Source organism: Bacillus rossius, chromosome 6, assembly GCF_032445375.1.
Source record: "Bacillus rossius redtenbacheri isolate Brsri chromosome 6, Brsri_v3, whole genome shotgun sequence".
Lineage (NCBI taxonomy): Eukaryota > Metazoa > Arthropoda > Insecta > Phasmatodea > Bacillidae > Bacillus > Bacillus rossius.
Genome location: NC_086334.1, coordinates 72,172,181 through 72,193,266, shown reverse-complemented (window position 1 = coordinate 72,193,266; position 21,086 = coordinate 72,172,181). Strand labels below are relative to the sequence as shown.

Below are 21,086 nucleotides of genomic sequence, written 5' to 3'. Positions count from 1 at the left end.
TGAGCTTATCAAATCATTAAGGAAAGTTGCACTAACTAAAAAAAAAAGTTACAGTTTTAAAGTAGCTTGCATACTTGAAGCACATGCTAGTAGCAGACTCTCAGAGTCAATTTTGGAGTGGTTTTTACATCACAAGCTTTCAAAAGGTATTTCAAGGAAAATTAAAACAAGAAAAATTATATAGTAATTATTTAATCAATTATTTTCATTAAATGTGTAAGTAAACTTAATTTGGTAAATTTGGAGGAATCATCAATCAGTTTTATTAAGATGTATTCCATTGGTTTATTATCAATATTTGCTTGAGGTTATTTTTGTACGATATATTATATATAAAAACCTTCATATCATAAATATTTAAGTAGAAAATATTGTAGAAGTTGTTTATTTTCAGCCTAAGTAATTTGAAAATGTTTCTCAGCCACAAAGTAAAAAAGTTGAAAATTATATCAATCAATATTTATAATTTAATCTTATTCGGTTGAAATTAGACAGAGTTAGGGAATAATGGACGCTATACAACGACTCACTCTTAGATTGCAGTACATGGCTTATGGCGTGCGCTGTTGCAAAATCTCTTGCACATTACGAATTTCAGGAGATGTTCTTTGGACTTTTGATAAAATAATAATCATTTTAAGATTTAATATGGTTATTTAAAATATTTCATATTTTCGCGTTTATAAATTTGTAATAAAAGGCCACTTTTTTATTTAACTTAAGAAACCACACACACATTTAATTAGTACGAATTCATACGATAATTGTAAAGCCAACTTGTTAAAAAAATTAATAATAACAAATACTTTTTAATCACTATCGCTACCGCAGAACAAATTTGACTAAAACTTCCTTTACTCATGTTTTTTTTTTTAAATACTCAAATACTTTTGACACAATCTTGCGTTCCCTTCCTCCTAGCCTAAAATGTAGTTTATTTTTGGTTTGACACCTTCCAAAGGCAGATAGTTGGGAATAAATAAGCCGTCACAGGTAACGAGTGGCCGGACACAAGGCTTCACTTGGTCGCGAGACACGGCGCCGGCCGGTGGCTGGTAGTCAGGAGTGGCCAAGGAAACAGCTGCACCAAGGAAACACACGGCCTCTAGCAGCGCGCTCTGGCGCTGACACAGACACCATCACTGATGATGTTGCTTTTAGAAAATATGAATATATTTCACGCTTTCGACCCCCTATTAACCTCAACGGCAAAAAAAAACTTTTCACTGGTCAACTTTTTTGATACGTCAGTTTCTGATGAAATGCATTTTAGGTCAAACAAAATACTATGTAATTGAGACATTAAGCTTTTTTTTTCTTGAGATTTATTTAGTGGCGTCCTAAAGCATTTTTTTTTTTTTTAAATCTGTATTGAATACACCTTTAGGTTTTTTAAGTGATACATTTTGAAATAATTAAAAACTGTTCCCAGTGGGAAAATATTTTTTTAATTATTTGGTCCTTTAAAAATTCCATAAAGTATAAAAAAATGTGTGTGATGAGTCCATGCGCGACAGAAGTGAATTTTCTTGTTTATTATATGACTAGCTGTAGTACCCGGCGTTGCCCGGGCTGAACACAGGGTGAAGGGCACTCCTTTCCGGAATCAGATGTAGACAGTTATTGTCTCCTTCATTTGAATGTAAAGTGTACAAAATAATTTATATCACTAGCAGAACTCGGCAGACGTTGTTCTGCCATTGTGCAGTTATTTATACACACACATATATGTATATATATAAATGGATGGTCTGTATGTAATTATTTTCTATAAAACACTATAGAAGAAGTGTAAAAATTAAAGATTACTGATATTCCAAAGATTCCATTATCTAGCTAGTTCTCGGCATGAGTTTCAATGCCTCATTCAATTTTGTTTTGTAATTTGTTTGAAGTAGGTACACATTTACAAAGCATATCTTCATCTCTCTCTCTCTCATTGCAGACATTGCAGCCTGGTGGAATGTTTATTCGACCAAGCTACAATTTCACAAGAAGAATATGTATTCCCTTCCTGTAGGTAATTTAGAGAGCCGGAGTGTATTTCATTGAGTTAGGGAAGTCAAAGTCCGTAGAGCAATAATTTATTTTCAAACTCTCAAAATGGTAAAGTGGTGACATGAAAACCAATACAAATATTGCTAGTACAAAACACATGGATAAATGCTCCTTACAAATTACGTTCCAAACACGTTAAGCGGGTACTTATGAGTTACAACTCCTTAATTATCCTAGCCTTAACGTGCATGCGTACATGCGTAACAATTAACATACACCCGACAGGGGTAACACAAATACCGTAATTGATTATATATATATAGGATTTTTGTCAACTGATAATATCAAACACGTAAATTTAAACACAAAATGCCAAAATGCAACATATTACAATTATAAACTAAGGCGGCCGTTCGGCGCGGCTAGAGAGACTGCTAACTTGGCCCTAACAAGCAAGAAAGGAGCAGACAGGAAACGAATGACAAGGGGAGGAGGGTGAAGGTGGAGGGGGGAAGCCTACCAAGAGAAGCAACGGAGGGGAGTAAGAGAATGATTAAGGGGAGGAAATCGTTAGGCCGCGCGGGAGCGACAAAATAAGCGCATGCTGATACGCCCCTTGTGCCCTAAAATTATATTATTTTTATTAAATAAAAAAAGGCCTAGGAAACAGCTGGGCAAAATTATAAAGAAAACCAGAAGGGGCACGAGGTGGTGAATAAGACAATTTTATACTCCCTGCACACAAGCAACTTGGGAGCTAGTGGATCGTTAAATAGATAAAGGTAAATGATAAATAAATAAACACTACATAAGTCAATTGGTCTATAGGTGCCCTGTTTTATTTAAAAAGATAAATTAAATAAATATGTTTTCCTTTTGTTTTGGTTTCACAATAACATTGTATTAATAAGTTACAAAAAGGAGGGCCGGCCCAAAATTATTAAAACACGTTATACTACACTGTTAACAACAAAAAATGACATTTTATAGCAGGTCAGGTTCTTCCACTGATTACTGTTTGATAAGTTCGCTATGGCACTGCTCGCTGGTATTCATTTAAATAATTTGTTTCGTTGGCGGTAGGGAGAAGTTATATGTTAAATTTAACCTGGGGTTCCAAGTTGGACTTCTGGCCGGGAGGAAGCTCTTCTTAGGGAGAAATGAAGCTGCAGGCCCTGGACAACATGATGGGTGCAATTTCGACGCCCAAATGTTGGACCTTGTCAAACAGGTTGTAGCTTCAGGGCTCAGGAGATGTCTCGCGCCGACATCAGAAAGGCGTGGACCGATAATTGCGCGGATGACGTGGCATAAATCATTTAGTAAGATAAAAAAAATTAAATAAACTTTAAACTGACATGACTTGTTTTCTAATCACTACTACTGACTGGCTACTACAGAAACTTTAAGCTGGGATCACATCCCTTAACACAGCTGACTACATTCTTTATTCCCACGAGTTAGTCGTTGCCGCGAAAAAGCCTCTTATCAGAGGGGGACGCCGAAATGACGCGGTATGTAGCCGAAGTCAGAGTACCAAGTGCCGCGATGGTGGACAAAACTCCTAATTAAAACGGGCGGTAGGCCCTAGGGAAAAGAGGGGGAAGATTCGGCTCTGGGCCGAAGACATCCGGAGGTGACTGAGTGGTCGTAGCCACGACTTCAGTTGTTTCCTCGAGGAGGCGCCCACTGCGCTCTCTACCGGCGGGTACAGAAAGCAACTTACAATCGACTATTACAGACCGCAAGGAGGAAGCATAGTGCCTTATGGCCAGCCAGAGCAGTACTCTGGCGGCCTCCAGGGGAAGGTAGCTGGGAGGTTAACAAGATCGCCAACAGGTGTCGCGGCCGTCAGCTCCACTCGCTGGCGCCAAGAGAAGACGTTTCAGTTTCTGCAGCTAGATGTCGTGGGTGGTCCATCCATCGCTTGGCGGGGTTCACGTATGGTCAATGGTCCCGGGCTAAATTCTTAGAATCATGGGGGGTGGAGGTGGACTAAGGGGGGACAGAAAACGCAACCAGGCTGGGAACGAGCCTCCTAACATGACTTTCGAGGAGAGAACCTAAGACGTATGCATGACGGGAAAGGCTGTGGTAAGCTGGTCTCTGAGCAATGGTAACAACTCGTCCAGAGCTGCTGTATGCAGTTTTGGTCACGCAGGGAAATAATGTTACGGGTCGAGAACGTGACTGCAAGCGGGATAAATTTCAACCGGGCTGCCAAAGACTTCATCAGACTGCAAAAGATCAGATTGGTCCCTGAGAAAGGGTGCTTCGGTCCACTGGCGCAAAGTTTAACTAGGTAGAGTACACCAGCATAATAAAGTATAAATCACCCTTTTGTAACTAAATAATATAGAAAATAAAATTTCCAAAAATTATTTAAAACTATAAAAACATATTTAAAAAAACGTGCCGAAATGCCTAATTTCCAGCACAATGCTTATATATACTGTGTGTGTCTATATATATATATCCTTCTATCTATACATATATATACATCTATATATACCACTGTATCTATATCACTCCTCTATATACCATTTGCTATACCTATCTATGTATGTCTATATATAGCTCTAAATATCTATATATATATATTATATATATATTTATCTAACTCATTTCATTCTGTATGCTTCGCTCTATCTAGCACTCTATCTCTCTCTATCTCTATTTCATATTTAATTCAATTAATATCTACCATGTGTGCGTACTCATACAACGAAACCAGGAGAACTGCAGTTATCAATACTAGCTGCCCAACCCGGCTTCGCACGACTATACTAATGGAAAAAAATTAAGCCACATCTCCCATTTACAGTAATGGTAAATAAAAAAAATTCAGTGAAAATTTATTACAATGCTCTATAATGTACCGGAGAGAAAATGAATAGCACCGATGGTTTCCCGACTCGTGCACGCAACGTACAACTGATGTACCCGTACTTCGCTACGGCAGTCTACAGGCAGATCACTCTTGCGCTGCTCATTATACATGCCCCTCCTGGTGGGTACGCCACTGCCGCGCGATGCCCGTTGCCATGGAGACGCAGAAGGCATGAACAATGCAAAATCCTGTTCTCATGCAGACAAAGTACCCACTGTTGCCTGGTTTTAACCACCCATGGGATCTAATTTTCGGGAAATGTCTTCCTGCGTAACATAAGGAACATTACTGTGAAGTTTCAAGTCTGTAAAATATATATACTTGAAAAAAAGGGCAATAAAAAAACAAATTAAACACAGAGAGAGGAAAAAAACAATAGTGTAGGTTTGCGATTTAAAGTGATAAAAAGTATTTAAATACTAATTGAACTCTTATGAGGGTACTGATTGCTTCGTTGTTAATATTACACGGGTGTTTTTTACTTGTATGGGAAAATTAAGAATGATGAGGCATCTAGTGCGTGGAAACAATGTTAATAGGCAATAAGAAAAAACAACTTGTAGCGCCTGTGGCATTGTCAACACACACTTCGTACATGTACTGCATGTTGTATCTAACCCCCTCCAATGCATTTTATTCTAAATTGGACTTTTAGTAAGGATGCCTAATGTTATTGATAATATAATATAGCCTATAGCCTTCCTCGATAAATGTACTATCCAACACTGAAAGGATTTTTCAAATCGGACCAATGGTTCCTGAGATTAGCGCGTTCAAACAAACAAACAAACAAACTCTTCAGCTTTATAATATTAGTTTAGATGAAATAAACACATATTTTAAAACGACTCTCGGGCTACCTATTGTTTGTATTACACACGAAAAGAAATATAACTGATTGTATTTTATTTAATTCTGTGAATTATCGCTGTTTCTATTGTGGCCGGCAGGGCCACATTTTTTACGTGTAATTTATTTTTGTTGCTGGTCTCTAGTTTTACATGGTTTTTTATTTCACATATTTATACGCCTTTTTTAATTAATGTTAATTTATCTGTAAATTTTTTTTAATTATATTTGTTTCTGTTAATTAGTAATACGCCGTTTGGTAGCTATCGATTATGAGTTTAAGAACATCGATTGTGTTTCACGTAAATACCACTTGGCGAGCGCCCGGCGGTTGGCTGATGACGTCAGACATTCGGCTTGCCGGGAGTGAAAATCAGCTGGGGCCGCGTGGAGTGTGTGGCCAGCGACCGTCGAGGACAGAGCTATGTGACGGCGCGGACTGGTGTGCCGGACGGCAACGGGCGACGAAGAGTATTGGGATGGAGGCTCCACGCTGGGTGACAGGGCAATGGATTGCCCTGTGATACAGAAGAAATCAAGGAAGGTAAAGAGAGGCCGCGATTTTGATTTTTACCCTCGTGGTGCTGCACTGGTTTTTGGCAAACCTAGTGAACTGTGTATTTTCCCATACTAATTTTTATTTGGACGGAACTTTTATTAGCCTGTTTGGTGAAGAGGCCCATTTGTTTCACACGTTGTTCCAGTGTGGGATTTTTTAAAAAGGTCGCCCGTTTGCCTGTAGTTGTAATGAAAGTATAAGTTTGGAAGAAACAAACATTTTGCAATTTGTTTTTGAGACTTTGTCTTCGGAATTTGTATACTTAAAGTTGCATTTAGCTAATATAATCAGCTTGTGCAGTATTATAAAATGTATGCGATCGGTATTGGACTACATGCGCAGCCTGATGTTGGTTGGTGCGGCCATTCTACGTTTTTATGAAATCATTGGCAAGTTAATAAAGAAGTAAGACTTTGTTTGAAGTAGATGATAAATACTTCTGTGGTAACATAGTTATGTTACGTGAAGAGTTTTTGCTACATTTCCCTTAAAAATAAGATAATTTTTTTTGATCATCGTTCACGCCTTTGTGAATTTGTACCTATGGCCCGGCGTGGCATTAGACTCTGGAGTTGGTGAGGAAGGTCAGGAAGCCAGCGCATGCCTAGGATATTAACTTTGTTTTTTGGCAAGTCTTTAGCAACGAACATCTGAAGTAAGACTAAACCGTTGATTGAGAGTTTAAGAACTTTATTTAAATAAATTTTTTGTACTTCAGTAATATTATTGTAGAATTTTTTATATATTTGTATTGTTTGTCTTGTTTGATTTTTGGTATTAGGGCAGTCAGTAAATTTTGATATTTTTTAGTGGCCACGCCTCACGCCCTTATATATTTTTACACTTGTTGTTATCAGTATTTATATTTTGACGATTTTTTAAAGGTTATTGTTAGTATCGCAAATGGGGATAAGATGCTGCCATTATTAACGTCAGCTTTTGTAACTAAGCTTGTATGGTTATGTATAGTAAATACTATTTTTGCAAATTTCTATTTTTTAATAACATACGTCCAAAGTCTTGCCTCTTGTTTGTTTAATGGTTACTCTGCTTTTATATCCTTTGAAGTTTTTGGCCTGACCCCTGGGCAGTGGTGTGGGGAATTAATATTTTTTAGCTTTTTAATATTTATTTTTTCCCTTCGCGCCCAGAGTGAGTCGGGGACGCAACCCCTCTTCCAATTAAGGAGGAAGAAGGGTAACACTATTTAATTAATTTCAATTCTCTAATGTGTGTGCACTCATACACCGAAAACACTTGAAATGCCGCTAAACTATATGAAATACACATATTTGTTGAAACGATTCGTGCGCCACCTATTGTAAAATAGTTGTACCAACTCAGAAACCTTCGTGGGCATGCGTATAACAACTCACCAAAATTTTGTAGTAATCGGATGAATGGTATAGGAACGCATATGGGACAAACGAACGAATATTCAAGACGTCAGTGACACCCCAAACGATAATGCATTTAAAATTCAAGTCAACGCCATATATTGACTAAGTTCTAAACTGAACTGTTATTAGCGCCGTTAGTTCGCTGGCCGCCGTGAGCTCCACTGAGCGGACGGGTCTCGCCAAGCAGAAGAATAGGAAGTTGCCATTCCTTACTATATGACCGTGTGGCAGACATAGATAAATGATACCCACTCATTGTTTGTATGTCTGTGACCTGTAATAAAAATTAATTTAACCGTTTTTCACTCTAGGGATGGAATTTTTTTAGTAATATGTGGCCTATGTGTTAATCCAGGTTATAAACTGTCTGTGTGCAAAATCTCAACCAAATCCGTTCAGCGGTTCGGGTGTCAAGGAGTAACAAACATACACACAAAATTTCTCTTTTATAATATTAGTAGGATTATAGGAAACACAATTATCTTCGGATAAGGTCACAAATAAAAATAATTCGTGACAAATAACTATCCATATCAAACAAATGCATGAAAAAGCACTATACCAGCAAAAATATTTTGTTACACAGCAAAAACAATTCTCACATAAAACTTTTTAACAATACTGATTTATACAAGTAATTTAAAATAAAACGTACTCTAAAAGAACGCCACTTTCTTGCGAAGATGGCCAGTGGCTCGGTGCACAATAACCTCAAACCCCATTGTATTGGCCTCTGATAAAGTCTGTGTGGCGTCAGGCGCAGCGACCCGCCTATCCCTGCAGCATGGCGGTGTTCAACCTGAGCCGCACGCCGCCACGTGGAGCCCGCACCACCTACTTAGCTATTTACCATCATGCGATCGGGATTTTCATTACGCTCGAAAATTTCTGCCCCTTCAGCAAAGAAGTTCCACTTCAGAAGTATATATCGCCTGATGCGTGTTTCAATGCAATAAAATATGCAAAAATCTTTGACCAAAAAATACAATTTTAAAATCGTATGATTCCAATATGGCAAGAGCGCGCGAAGAATAAGGACTGAGCAGACAACAGTAAGAGTGAGACAGCGCCTGTTTACTTCCACACTGCAATCTTATTGGGATGCTCTAAAACACTCGTACATGAGTAGGCTAATACTTATGGAGAAACATGGCCATTGTGTGAATTATCAAGCTTTAATTGTCTTGTGTAATACGTGAATTAAATAGCCTTCAAATGTTTGAATATATGATCCAAAAAAAAGTTATTAATAATTCAGGCATGGTGCCTTATTAAATGTAGTGAATAATATATTGCGTTACTGGTAGAATATTTCTTTCGAGACGATATTGTTCAAGTTGTTTATTCACGCATTTTCACGCATATATATTTCTTTCTTTCTCTTTTCCATTCTTCGTAATTTATTATTTAGTGCAGTAGACAAATAAAAGGCACAAGTAAACTTGCTTACCATAGGATTTGTACCTTTTATATTGCAAACTAAGTATTTTTTTTTTCGTTCAGTCAATGGCACTTAATACAAAATGTTTCAAAATGATTCATTTGATTTTACAAAGCTATATTGTTTACATAAATGAATGACGATGAAGCGTCGAGGCAAAGACAAGACCACACATCAGTCGTCAAGTGCTCCGTGCTGCTCGCTGCCGGAGAATCAGGCCTGGTGCTGAGTGCGCGGCCAGTACTGTCTAGAAACACACGGCGTGTCAACCCGTGTTCAACGTGCTGTCCCTGACTCAGGGCCGCTCATAACACACGACGGTAGCACCAGAGTTTCAATAGACACGTTGTTTTGTCAATAACGAGAAAAAAACTTTGTTTTTTGCGTAGTAATTTTCACAAGAAAGTTATGTCTTTATTCGTGTCAATGTTACATGTTTATGAAATATGATAAATTATTTTGGAACAGCCTATGTATGTATATATATATATATATATATATATATATATATATATATAATGAACTTTTCCACATACCAAGCTTTTGTTTGCTTGTGTGACTGTAACAAATTCTAAATTATGTATTATGATAATATTATAAATCCTAAATGCCGTGTAGGTCCATTCAAGTTTTTTTTTTGAGAAACACATTTTAGAAATTCAAACATCTGCATTCAAATTCTAGTAGTATTTTTCCTTCATTATCCTCTCCCGGGGAGGAGACGATGCCCAAGCACTCGGAACACTCGCCTCTCGCCAAGGGTTTGGTTTCCTGCAGAGTCAAAGGCGAGTTTCCCTAAGTGATAAACGTAGAGTACGTTGCCGTGAACTTGAGGTCAGCCTCAAAGCACTCTCGTGCGCCCCAACAGTGCTGCCCCGTGTCATCACAATCAACACAATTCCATTCCTATGTGCCATTCACCTACTGTTTATCATGCGTATCTAACACCGTTCCAAAAGCTTTCATACGTCTGCAATATAACTCCTAACTAATAAAGCCTGTTTAAAATAAATTTTTATTCAATCAGATTAGTAAATAGTAATAAACAATGTTATTGTATGTCTTAATTTTTTTTTTTTCATTTGTGATCAACTTTAAACGATATTATCTGAAGTAGTTTGTAATTCCGGAGACAGAGGGCTGTTTGAGTAGAGGGAGCAGGTGTATCCTAGTCCACGCGCGTTTAGCTAATGTAGCCGAGTAAAGAAAGCAGGTGTATGCAAGTTCATGCACGTGTAGTCTATAAAGCCGAGTAGAGGGAGCAGGTGAAGCCTAAGTAACCTAGTAGAAGGAGCAGATGAAGCCTAAGTAACCAAGTAGAAGGAGCAGGTGAAGCCTATGTAGCCAAGTAGAAGGAGCAGGTGAAGCCTAAGTAACCTAGTAGAAGGAACAGGTGTAGCCTATGTAGCCGAGTAGAAGGAGCAGGTGTAGCCTATGAAGCCAAGTAGAAGGAGCAGGTGTAGCCTATGTAGCCAAGTAGGGGGAGCAGGTGTGTCCTTGTCCACACAGGTGTAGTCTATGTAGCCAAGTAGAGGGATCAGGTGAAGCCTAAGTAACCTAGTAGAAGGAGCAGGTGAAGCCTAAGTAACCTAGTAGAAGGAACAGGTGTAGCCTATGTAGCCGAGTAGAAGGAGCAGGTGTAGCCTATGTAGCCAAGTAGGAGCAGGTGAACCCTAAGTAACCTAGTAGAAGGAACAGGTGTAGCCTATGTAGCCGAGTAGAAGGAGCAGGTGTAGCCTATGTATTCAAGTAGGGCGAGCAGGTGTGTCCTAGTCCGCACGGGTGTAGCCTATGTAGCCAAGCAGCTTGACAGGCTGCTCGCTAACCACGGGCTCCTTAATGGCCGGCACGAACTCCACGGTGAACTCCTTGGCACGTGTGACAGCCGCCTCCTCAGCCTGGTCGAGGGGCGCACTCTCGGCCGCCGCCTGGGCTGCCTGGAAGGCCGCGTGGTATTTGCACAGCAACTCCGCCTGCAACCATGTGCGCCTGTCATACACTATGATACAGTCCTCACGTGCAGGTTGTACTGCACAACACATATGACCAACAAATTAAATGGCTTATTCACCCATATGACTTTCAAACGTTACTTTCACTATTTGGAAGCTTTAAAAATATGTAGGAATTTGACTGTCTCATTTTCAGTCCAGAAAGTGTATGAAATTTATTGACTTCGATATTAAAATATTTTCTGTATAATATGTCATGATTTTAATATTTTCAGTAAAAGCAAGTGACTATTACTCTGCGATTTTAAAATAAATTTCTTTGTTATTGTTAAATAATTTGTATTTCATTAAATTTACAGAGGACAATACTTGGTACATATATTATTATAAGTTTCAGTATTATCGGACGAAATGTCCAACATCAAGATTTAATTTGGTTTAATAAACTGAGATATGAGGGCATGGGCATAGATCCAGTGGGCAGCATCCTACCTTGGAATCAAAAAGCCCCTCTTTGAGAGGGCACACTTGCACTTGAAAAGTCGTAATTGGGAATTGGGAATGATAAATGTTAACCTGTGGCCCCTACTCCTTGGGAATCCTACAGCATTTAGCCCATGTTTTGGAAAAATATTAAATAATATTAAGGAGAATATACGTATTATTTGAATGCTTGGAAAATCATTACTCTCGATAGGAAGAGGCTAAATATATGCAAATAATAGCTTCCACCAGAACATTGTAGGATCCCATGTTCAGACATAAGCTGCTCCTAACGACCACTGGCTGTATCAAATAGGAACTGAAGTAACAGTTGATGATGTACTTCCTTAAAAAGTTTAATATCCCAACTGCAGACTAAAATCTGCTCCTGCTAGACACTGATGTCCTTACCAGCAAGATACTCAGAAATAATTATACATTTAATTCGCTGGTTTCGTTGAGCTGTAGACATCTTACTTAACATTTTCATGCTAATATAAAAAAGAATCATTAACAAATTTCTCATTCAACTTTTGACTTAGTTACTCATCTTACTAATGAAGATTTTGCTGTGTTTTTGGAGGTGAGCATTTTTCACTGCCACAAAGTGATGGACTTTTCTCAGCATCCAGCTGATTAGGGTAACAGGTATAACTGACCCAACATCCTAATTGTTATTTAAAATTCATTTTAATAGGCATATTTTTGAATAGTTTAATTTAGCCAACAAACCTTATGAAAAAACTAGTTATTCATAAAAAAAATTCATTCTATATCTGGTAATAATAGTTTTACAAAATGTTTCCCAAAAATGGTTAATCAGAGTTAAATAACTTTAATAGTGAGCTTCATGGTTGTGTGCATAATGTCCTTAAAATAATGGTTTCACAGAGCTCACATCATTAACTAACACAAAAAAATAGACACATGTTCATTCTCATAATTATTATAACTGTTAAGTGGTAGATGTTACAGTAAGTGTAAATGTTAGAGACCCTTGCCTCCAAAAACTGATACTCAGTTATAGCTTACTTAAATGAAGTTTCTTAAAGCATTATAGACTGGCTTATGTTGGCTGGACTTGTTTGCTTAGGCACCATGTGGTGCACCTGGGCTTCCCTTGATACCAGATTAGCACAGCCAAAGTACATAATAATGTAGTGTTAACATGGTTACAAGTGACCTTGACGAGGTTGTCGACTGCTTCATGGAGCTGGGTATCTCTCACTGGCGTAGTGTGGGGGGCCAAGTTCAGACTCAAGCTGCTCTTGATGGCCGTGCCCAAGGATTCCTCCATCGGGTAGCAGCCGGCCGTCTGCGTGCAGCCAGTGATGTTCAGCATGTTGTCCGTCTCCAGGTCGCGCAGCTTCAGTTCTTCGAGCACGGCCTTGTCGAAGGCCTTGATGACGGACATCCTGGCCGGCTTGTCTCTGTGTGCCTTCCTCTCGCGCCTCTCCGGCTTGGCGGCCACCATGCTGCGGCTGAACTGCGGCTCCGGCAGCCAGCTGAGCACCTCGTCGCGGTCCTCGAGCCCACATGATCCCAGCTGGCGCTCGGGCGACTGCAGGCAGAGTGAACCCCGCTTCCGCGCCGGGTACGACACACCCTGGCTGAGCTGCGGCTTCGGCAGCCAGCTGAGCGCCTCGTTGCGGTCCTGGAGCCCGCGTAATCCCAGCTGGCGCTCGGGCAACTGCTGGCAGCGTGAACCCCGCCTCCGCGCGGGGTACGACATGCCCTCGCCAGTCCTCAGTGGACGTTCCTTCTGCGTGTCACGAGAGCAAAGCATACAATGTTACATAAATTTAATAAGACCCTATTTATGTAAGTAAAATTCAATTTTTTTTTTACTTCTTATCAAAAGTATGATTAGATGAATTCATCAAAATGATTTAAAAATACTGGATGCAATGGATAACTGTAAAATAACTATCATAAATATGAATATATTACAGTTCTAATAAAAAAAACGTCATTTAATGGTATTGTCACAGAGTTGTTGCCATTAGTGTAGTGAAAACATATTATTGATGCAGTTTTTTTTAATAGTTTACTGAATAAAACTAGCGTGGTTAGTGCGAGTTTTTCATTAATAATTTTAGGTTTCTTAATTTTCGCGAAAATGTTAATAAATTATTTTGGTTTTTTTTAATGTGTAAGGTAAACCTAGTAACTGAGACTAATATGACATACACTAATATGTTCTACTTAAGTTAGACACATTAAAGTAAACAACGTATGTAGATAATAAAAGTGGGAAGGTATTATTTTAAGTTAAAAAAAATAGTATGACAAATTAAGTCCATTAATTAACATAAAAATGTATGCATACTAAATATAGGCATGCCTACCGTACTTTATTCTACAGGCTGTCAAATATTATTCAAAGCTTTCTTTTTAACCGCTAAAAAAGTCTAAATGATAGAGGTTTACCCTCGAAATAACTGCCACTGTGTCAGTACATCGCAAACACATCTACCACGCTACGCCCACCACACTGCTATCAGAAGGAGCTGTCCCGTTTGTGTGGGTACAACCCTGGGGTAGAATTTAACGTACCCTCCAGGAGTCCAGTCTGCCTCTATCACAAGTAGGCTGTTGTGTGCTGTAGACACATGTAAATTTGTAAGTGCACTCGACTGCTCAAATAAATAGTGTGCAACAGTAGACCTATTGCTTATTCTAGAATGGCCTACCTGCCCCTCCCGAAGAATCAGTAGCCTACCGGCTACAGTGGTCACCCCGACCAAGGCTAGTATGGCTAGTATGGCTAGCAAGGCTAGTATGCATTCCAAAATAAGTGTCACACGATATTAATGTTTTGCATAATATAAGAAACCTGATGCACCAGACGTTATGTGTATCACACATCGCCCGCAAGGCACATCGCTCACGCTCTATGTCATCTGTGTCACACATCAGCCATGACGCACATCATCCACGATGCATGTCACCCGCATCGCACATCACCCGTGCCGGAAGTCGTCCGCAATGCACGTCAAACACGTCGCACATAACCCGTGCCACAAGTCTACTGCCATGCACTTCATCTGCATCGCACATCATACGCACTGCAAGTCGTCCACGATGCACATCATCCTCATTCCACATTGCATGACGCCGCATCGCACATCACCTGGACCGCATGTCACACCGCATGGCGAGATTGCAACATTGGCCGTGGGAGTAGAGGAAATGAATGAGTTCTGTAACACTTCCAGCACATTCTTTGGACTTCCGCGACTCGTTGTGATATGCAGGTAGGAGTTATGTTGATGTTGGCGACACAGTCCAGGCAGTTGCATCATGCTCCAGCACATCAGCACACCTCTTTTAAGTGTGTCATTTTCACTCTATAACACTTTCGCAGTCATGGCTTAACCCCCATCATCAACAGTCACCATTGAGCGTATTGTAATTCCCATTTCACCCTTCTGGGCTCCAGACCCAGAAATATGGTTCGTTCAAGTGGAAAACCAGTTTGCCCTAGCAGGTGTCAAATCCGACGAAACCAAGTTCAACTACATGGCAGGTAATTTGGACTGTAAATATGCGACCGAAGTGCGCGATATACTAGTCCAGCCCCCGACTGAGGACAAGTATGGCCGACTCAAATCAGAACTTATAAAGACATTAAGTGCTTCACAGGAATGGAAAACGAAACAACTACTGGAACATGAGGAAGTCAGTGACCGAAGGCCTTCAAAGTTTCTAAAGCACTTCCGCAGATTGGTAGGAACAATCATTCCAAATGACCTTCTTAAGTAATTGTGGCTAGGTCGTTTACCACCACCAATGCAAGTGATCTTGGCGACACGGACAAATTCTTCGTTACTCATTAGCCGACCTTGCAGATGCCATCGCGGATACAAATCCGAGACCACAGATGGCAGAAGCAGCCTCATTGGAACCCATTTTCGAGAAAATGTCAATCCTCATGACTGCCAAAATAGGAGAGATGGCCACAACACTGCGCCAGTAGATCGCAGCTGTAGCATCCCCTACTCGTCTTGGCCAGCACGACAGTCACCGCGACCACTCCCCGTCTACATCACGCCAGCACTTCTCCCACAGCAGGAGTTTGCAGGGGATCTGCTGGTACCATCGTTGCTTTGGCGATAGGGTACGAAAGTGTGTTCAGCCCTGTGAATAAAGCTCGGGAAACATGCAGGGGACTCGGTGATGGTAGCCAGTGATCCAACCCTAACTTCAGGCAGCCGCCTCTTTATCTCGGACAAGTGCACAAAGGAAAAGTTTTTGGTTGACACAGGTGCTGATATTTCTGTGTTTCCATGCGCCCGACTGCCTGGAAGGTGGCCGAAGTCCAATTATGTCTTGTTCGCAGCCAATGGCTCAAATATTTAGACTTATTGCTTTCTTACCCCAACTTAAAACTTAGGACTCAGGCGTGATTTTGTCTGGCAATTGTGGTGGCCGATGTTACCAAACCAAACATCGGTTCCGATTTCCTCCACCATTATGGCCTGTTGGTAGACATTCGGAATCAACACCTAGTAGACAGTACCATATATTTTGTCTATGTCGGCCACAAGGCTACAAGTGACATCAGTAGTGTCAGGACTCTGCCTTAATCATCTCACTACCTCGAGCTCCTTCAAAAGTGTGTGTCTTACCGGGCCATCTAGTACCCCACATATTGTCCAACATGCTGCAGTAAACCATATCCGCACTAAGGCTGAGCAGCCTGTGTTTAGCCAACCACATCATTTGGCACAGACAAACTCAGGATTGCAAAAAGGGAGTTTGAATCCATGCTCAAACTTGGCACTGCTCACCCTTCTTACAGCTCCTGGTCTTCACCTCCGCACATGGTACGCAAAAAAGGGGAGGACTGGAGGCCATGTGGGGACTATCGGTTGCTCAATGCATGCACAATTCCAGACAGATGTCCAATCCCCCACATACAAGAATTCTCTCACACCCTTTGCGGTAAAACAATTTTCTCAACTATTGACCTTGTGAGGGCCTACAGCCAAATCCCGGTTACACCAGCTGATATTCCAAAAACTGCCATTACAACTCCCTTTGGACTTTATGAATTCCCATACATGTCTTTCGGCCTTCGTAATGCTGCTCAGACTTTTCAGAAGTTTATAGACGAAGTTCTCAGAAGACTTGAATTTGGCGTGTCTTACCTTGATGATATTTTGGTAGCTTCTATCAATAAGGTACAACATAGACTGCAGCTCAAGGAACTCTCCCGATGCCTTGCTCAGTATGGGCTACTTATTAACCCATCCAAGTGCATATTTGGTAAACAATAAGTGACACACTTAGGACATAACATCTCAGCAAATGGGACCACACCCATCCTAGAGAAGGTTGATGGTATACTTCACTACAAAAAACCAGTTACAGCGAAGCAGCTATGCCAGTTTATAGAAATTATAAACTTCTACCGGTGCTACATTCCCAAGGTTGCCGAGTTGCAGGCTCCCCTTCACGAACTTCTAAAGAGGTAATGTGAAAGGCAAAACCCTGTTTAAATTGACAATTTACAGCGACAGTTCCTTTGAGAAGTGCAAAACTAGCCTTTGAAGTTACCCTGCTCGCCCATCCAAGCTCATCCTCACCCTTATCAATAATGGCAGATGCTTCAGATTTTGCAATGGGAGCAATCCTCCAACAGCTTGTCCAAGGATCCTGGCAGCCGTTAGCATTATTCTCCAAGAAATTCAACCCTGCTCAGCAAAAATATGATGCCTATGATCGGGAGCTACTCGCCATTTATTTAGGGATCCATCAATTTCGCCATATGGTTGAAGGCAGGCATTTCTCTTTTTTTACCGACCACAAGTATCTTGTTTATGCCTTCCAGCAAAACCCCGACAAGTGCTCACCTCGGAGATCCCAACATCTATACTTTATTACCCAGTTCACCAGAGACATTTGACATATCACTGTGTCGCATAATATCGTTGCAGATGCCCAGTCTATAGTGGATGTTGTAGCTGCAACCCTCGATTACCAAGCACTTGCGGCCTCACAGGCTGAGGATGAAGAACTACAAAGATTTCTACAACTAGATTCAGGCCTGCAGCTGCAGAAGATATGCTCGCCAGATTTCCCAATGGAGATCTACTGTGATGTCTCCATGCTAACAGCACGACCCTTCATCACAGCCCCATTTCGCCAGGATGCATTCAACTTGGTACACCAGCTGGATCACCCAGGCATTAATACATATGTACAGTTGGTCACCCAAATATTTGTATGGCCCTCTGTCAAATCCGATTGTCGAAGATGGGCCCGTGCCTGTCTACGCTGCCAGTGCTCCAAAATTTCTCGCCATGTTTCTTCCTCTGTTGGTTCCTTCATACCACCATCCTCCCGCTTTGACCATGTGTTCATCGGTATTGTGGGACCCTTGCCTGTCTCACAAGGCTACCATTGTTGTGAGATCATCATAGACCTCTTCACTCGCTGGCCAAAGGTAGTTCCAGTGGAGAACATTGAGGCTAACGCCATAGCTCGTGCATTTTATGCCAACTGGGTTGTACACTTTGGAACTCTGCTACAAATCACTACTGACCAAGGGCGCCAGTTCGAAACCTGTCTTTTCAGAAATCTCAGTAACCTGACGGGAATTAGTCGCTTTCGGACCACTGCATTTCATCCTGCCTTCAATGGCATATTGGAGTTAATGTACAGACAGCTCAAGGCTCCATACATTCCCATATGACAGAGCACTGGGTGGACATCTTACCCTCCATACTCTTAGGCATTAGAACAGCATAGCATGAGGATCTCCGTTCTTCTGCTTCAGATTTTGTATATGGCCTGCCACTAAGCCTACCCGGCGAGTTTCTTGTCGCCCATCCTGATGCAGGACGACTGAAGGCCCCGGGCCTCATCCAAGAGCTTCGGCAGCCCTTTCGTGAACTCCGACCAGTTGGTGGCACAAGACACGATAAGCCGAGAACGTTCGTTTTCAGTATCTTGCCACATCCACCAAGGTTTTTGTTCGCCGCGATGGCCCAAAAGGGTGCTTTCAACCTCCTTATGAGGGGCATTTCCCTGTTGTTAGTCGCTCAGGAAAAACTGCGACTATCCTGATGCATGGTAGGCAGGCTCAAACCAGCATACACCATCCGTGACATCGTTCCAGAGGACCAGGACATACAACGTTCTGCTGGGATGGCTGCTCCGACGAATCATCTGGATGTCAACATCGTGCCTCTCCAATCTACAACACGTCGATCCGGCCGCCAAGTCCGCTTCCCTAACCTCCTCCAAGGTGGTTTCTCGTAACTTGTGCGCAAGTCAATGGCACGGGGGTACTGTGGCGGTACATCGCGAACACATCTACCATGCTACTCCCACCACGCGGTTATCAGAAGGAGCTGTCCCGTCGGTGTTTGTACACCACTGGGGTAGAATGCAGCGCACCCTCCAGGAGTCCCGTTAGCCCAGATGCCAAGGGGATTATCACCCCTCCTTCGGGTGTCGCTGCCAGGCGGGCGAGGAGGAAGGAAGACTCAGTTCCAGTCTGCCTCGTAGCACGAGTAGCCTGTTGTGCACCGTAGACACATTTAAATTTGTTAGCGCACTCTACGGTGCAAATAAATAGTGTGCAATAGTAGACCTATTGTTTAACCTAGCATGGCCTACCTGCCTCTCCCGAATTATCAATAGCCTCCCGGCTACAACCACTTTTGATAGTTTTCCGCATAGATACTACCACAAATTAATTTCTTTTCACATTCTACTGGCCAATATATTTTTTTTAGTTCGAAAATTAGTTTAAAATAATAGTTTTATTGTTAAAGGAATTTTGTTTCAGTATAATTTATAATTAGTTACCTGATAACATATTAATAGTTCACCAAAATATCACTATTAGTAGGTATAGTGAGTAAGAACGGCAAATGACACAGTTGTACTAAAATTACAGATTGTGAAAAAAAGAAACAATTGTTTTCTTTAAAATCTATCACACAAAATTACACATAAAAATATTAAAGTTTTGTGTAAAAAATATATTTATAAAACGTGTTTATCTTATATATGTATATATACACATATACACATACATATATGTATTAAACTCTTGAAAGTAAGTTTTGCACGTGTGTTTTATTGCAATTAAAGTAGCCTACTGAAAAACAACACCATATGTGACTAAGTTTACAGGAATGACTTGGTACGAAACATAAATTTAACTTATAAATCACTACAGCTAGCTTTGTACAAATTTCAGTACGAATTCTCAAAAAATGTACAAGTGTGTTAGGCACGCCCATGTCATGATTGTTTTCTTGAATTCTAAGTGATAAGATAGAAGGGTAAACAAGGAGGAGGATAGAGGTCGACGGGAAACTACAACACGACAAAATCCACTGGCTCACACAGTAGCAGCCACATGATATCCAGCTACCGAGACATAGGACTGTGAAACCTGTCGGTAATTTGACACGGGTCACCTCAGTGAGAGGCAATTTCTCTTACACCTACACTTCAAGGTATTTTCTCAGCTTACGTTTAATATAGCGAAATTTAAAACTGGAATTAAACTACATCTATTCTTGCAGCTCAGTCAATCATAATGTCTGGAATCGGTAAGACACATATAAACAGGACTAATAACTAGGTTCTACAGATACCATAGTAAAATTATTGTTACTGTGTTACAAGGAAAAAACTGTACAAGCAATAACAAAGAGCAAACTCTAAAAAAAAAAAAAAAAAAAAAAAAAAAAAATGGTGTACATTTCCTACATAAGTTATTTAAAGCAAAATCTGGTGTCTGCAAAATAATTAGGTTGAATAATACCTATTTATAAAACAAAACATAAATTGGTGCATGCCCCTAGAACATGTCTCTGTTGCTAATACTAACCGTACACAATAAGTTTGTTACGCTAGGATTTAAAAAAAAAAAAAAAATCTCACCCTTTCCTCCATTCTGGGATGCTTCTTGCTGACAATGCTGAGGTGAAAGTTACCATTAATGTTATTCTTGGAAAAAATCTATGAAATTTGAAAGATTACCAACACGCCATATATAAAATAAATATCACAACATTACTGTTAACCCCGTTGCCTGCGTGACTGTAACAAGACCTTCGCGCCAAAGATCAAATACTTTACAGTTCAATAACGCCTGTTAGACATGGAGAAACATGGAAACCATCGAGAGTTTCAGCACGGGTTTAAACAAGCTAAGTTGATTTGTACAGTTATAATAGACATCGTATGACGTAAAATTTTATTATTTCCAAATGTTACATTTTAGATCTCGTTTCTGTTATTATATACATTACACCAGTACATTTCTGCACTATGTAAACGGAAAAATATGTTCCTTGCGACCAAAATCATGTTTTGTGCTTGTATAAATTTATATCGGTAACACCAATTACCTAAATTTATTTCATTTTGACGTGATAACGTCTTGTAAATCGATGATCGCCGGCTGCACGCTCGAAAAAGCATGACTCATTGTCACGTTCCGCCTGAGCCGAGCGTGCAAGAACCGGCCAACCACCGTGCGAGA

General features: G+C 40.6%; 1 protein-coding gene across 1 annotated transcript; it reads right to left on the bottom strand.

Moving 5' to 3' along the window:
- Positions 1–10,133: 10,133 nt before the first annotated feature.
- On the bottom strand, positions 10,134–20,648 carry LOC134533570 (uncharacterized). Its single transcript, XM_063371102.1, has 3 exons — positions 20,483–20,648; positions 12,756–13,334; positions 10,134–11,110 (listed from the first exon to the last, which is right to left on the bottom strand). The coding sequence occupies exons 1-3, from the start codon at positions 20,492–20,494 to the stop codon at positions 10,907–10,909; spliced, it is 795 nt and encodes a 264-aa protein (XP_063227172.1). The 5' UTR covers positions 20,495–20,648; the 3' UTR covers positions 10,134–10,906.
- Between the last annotated feature and the right edge of the window lie 438 nt (positions 20,649–21,086).

Coding starts and splice junctions, on each gene's coding strand:
- LOC134533570 (XM_063371102.1), bottom strand. Junction 11,111..12,755: donor CAGTCGACAACCTCGTCAAG/GTCACTTGTAAC, acceptor ACATGGTTGCAG/GCGGAGTTGCTGTGCAAATA.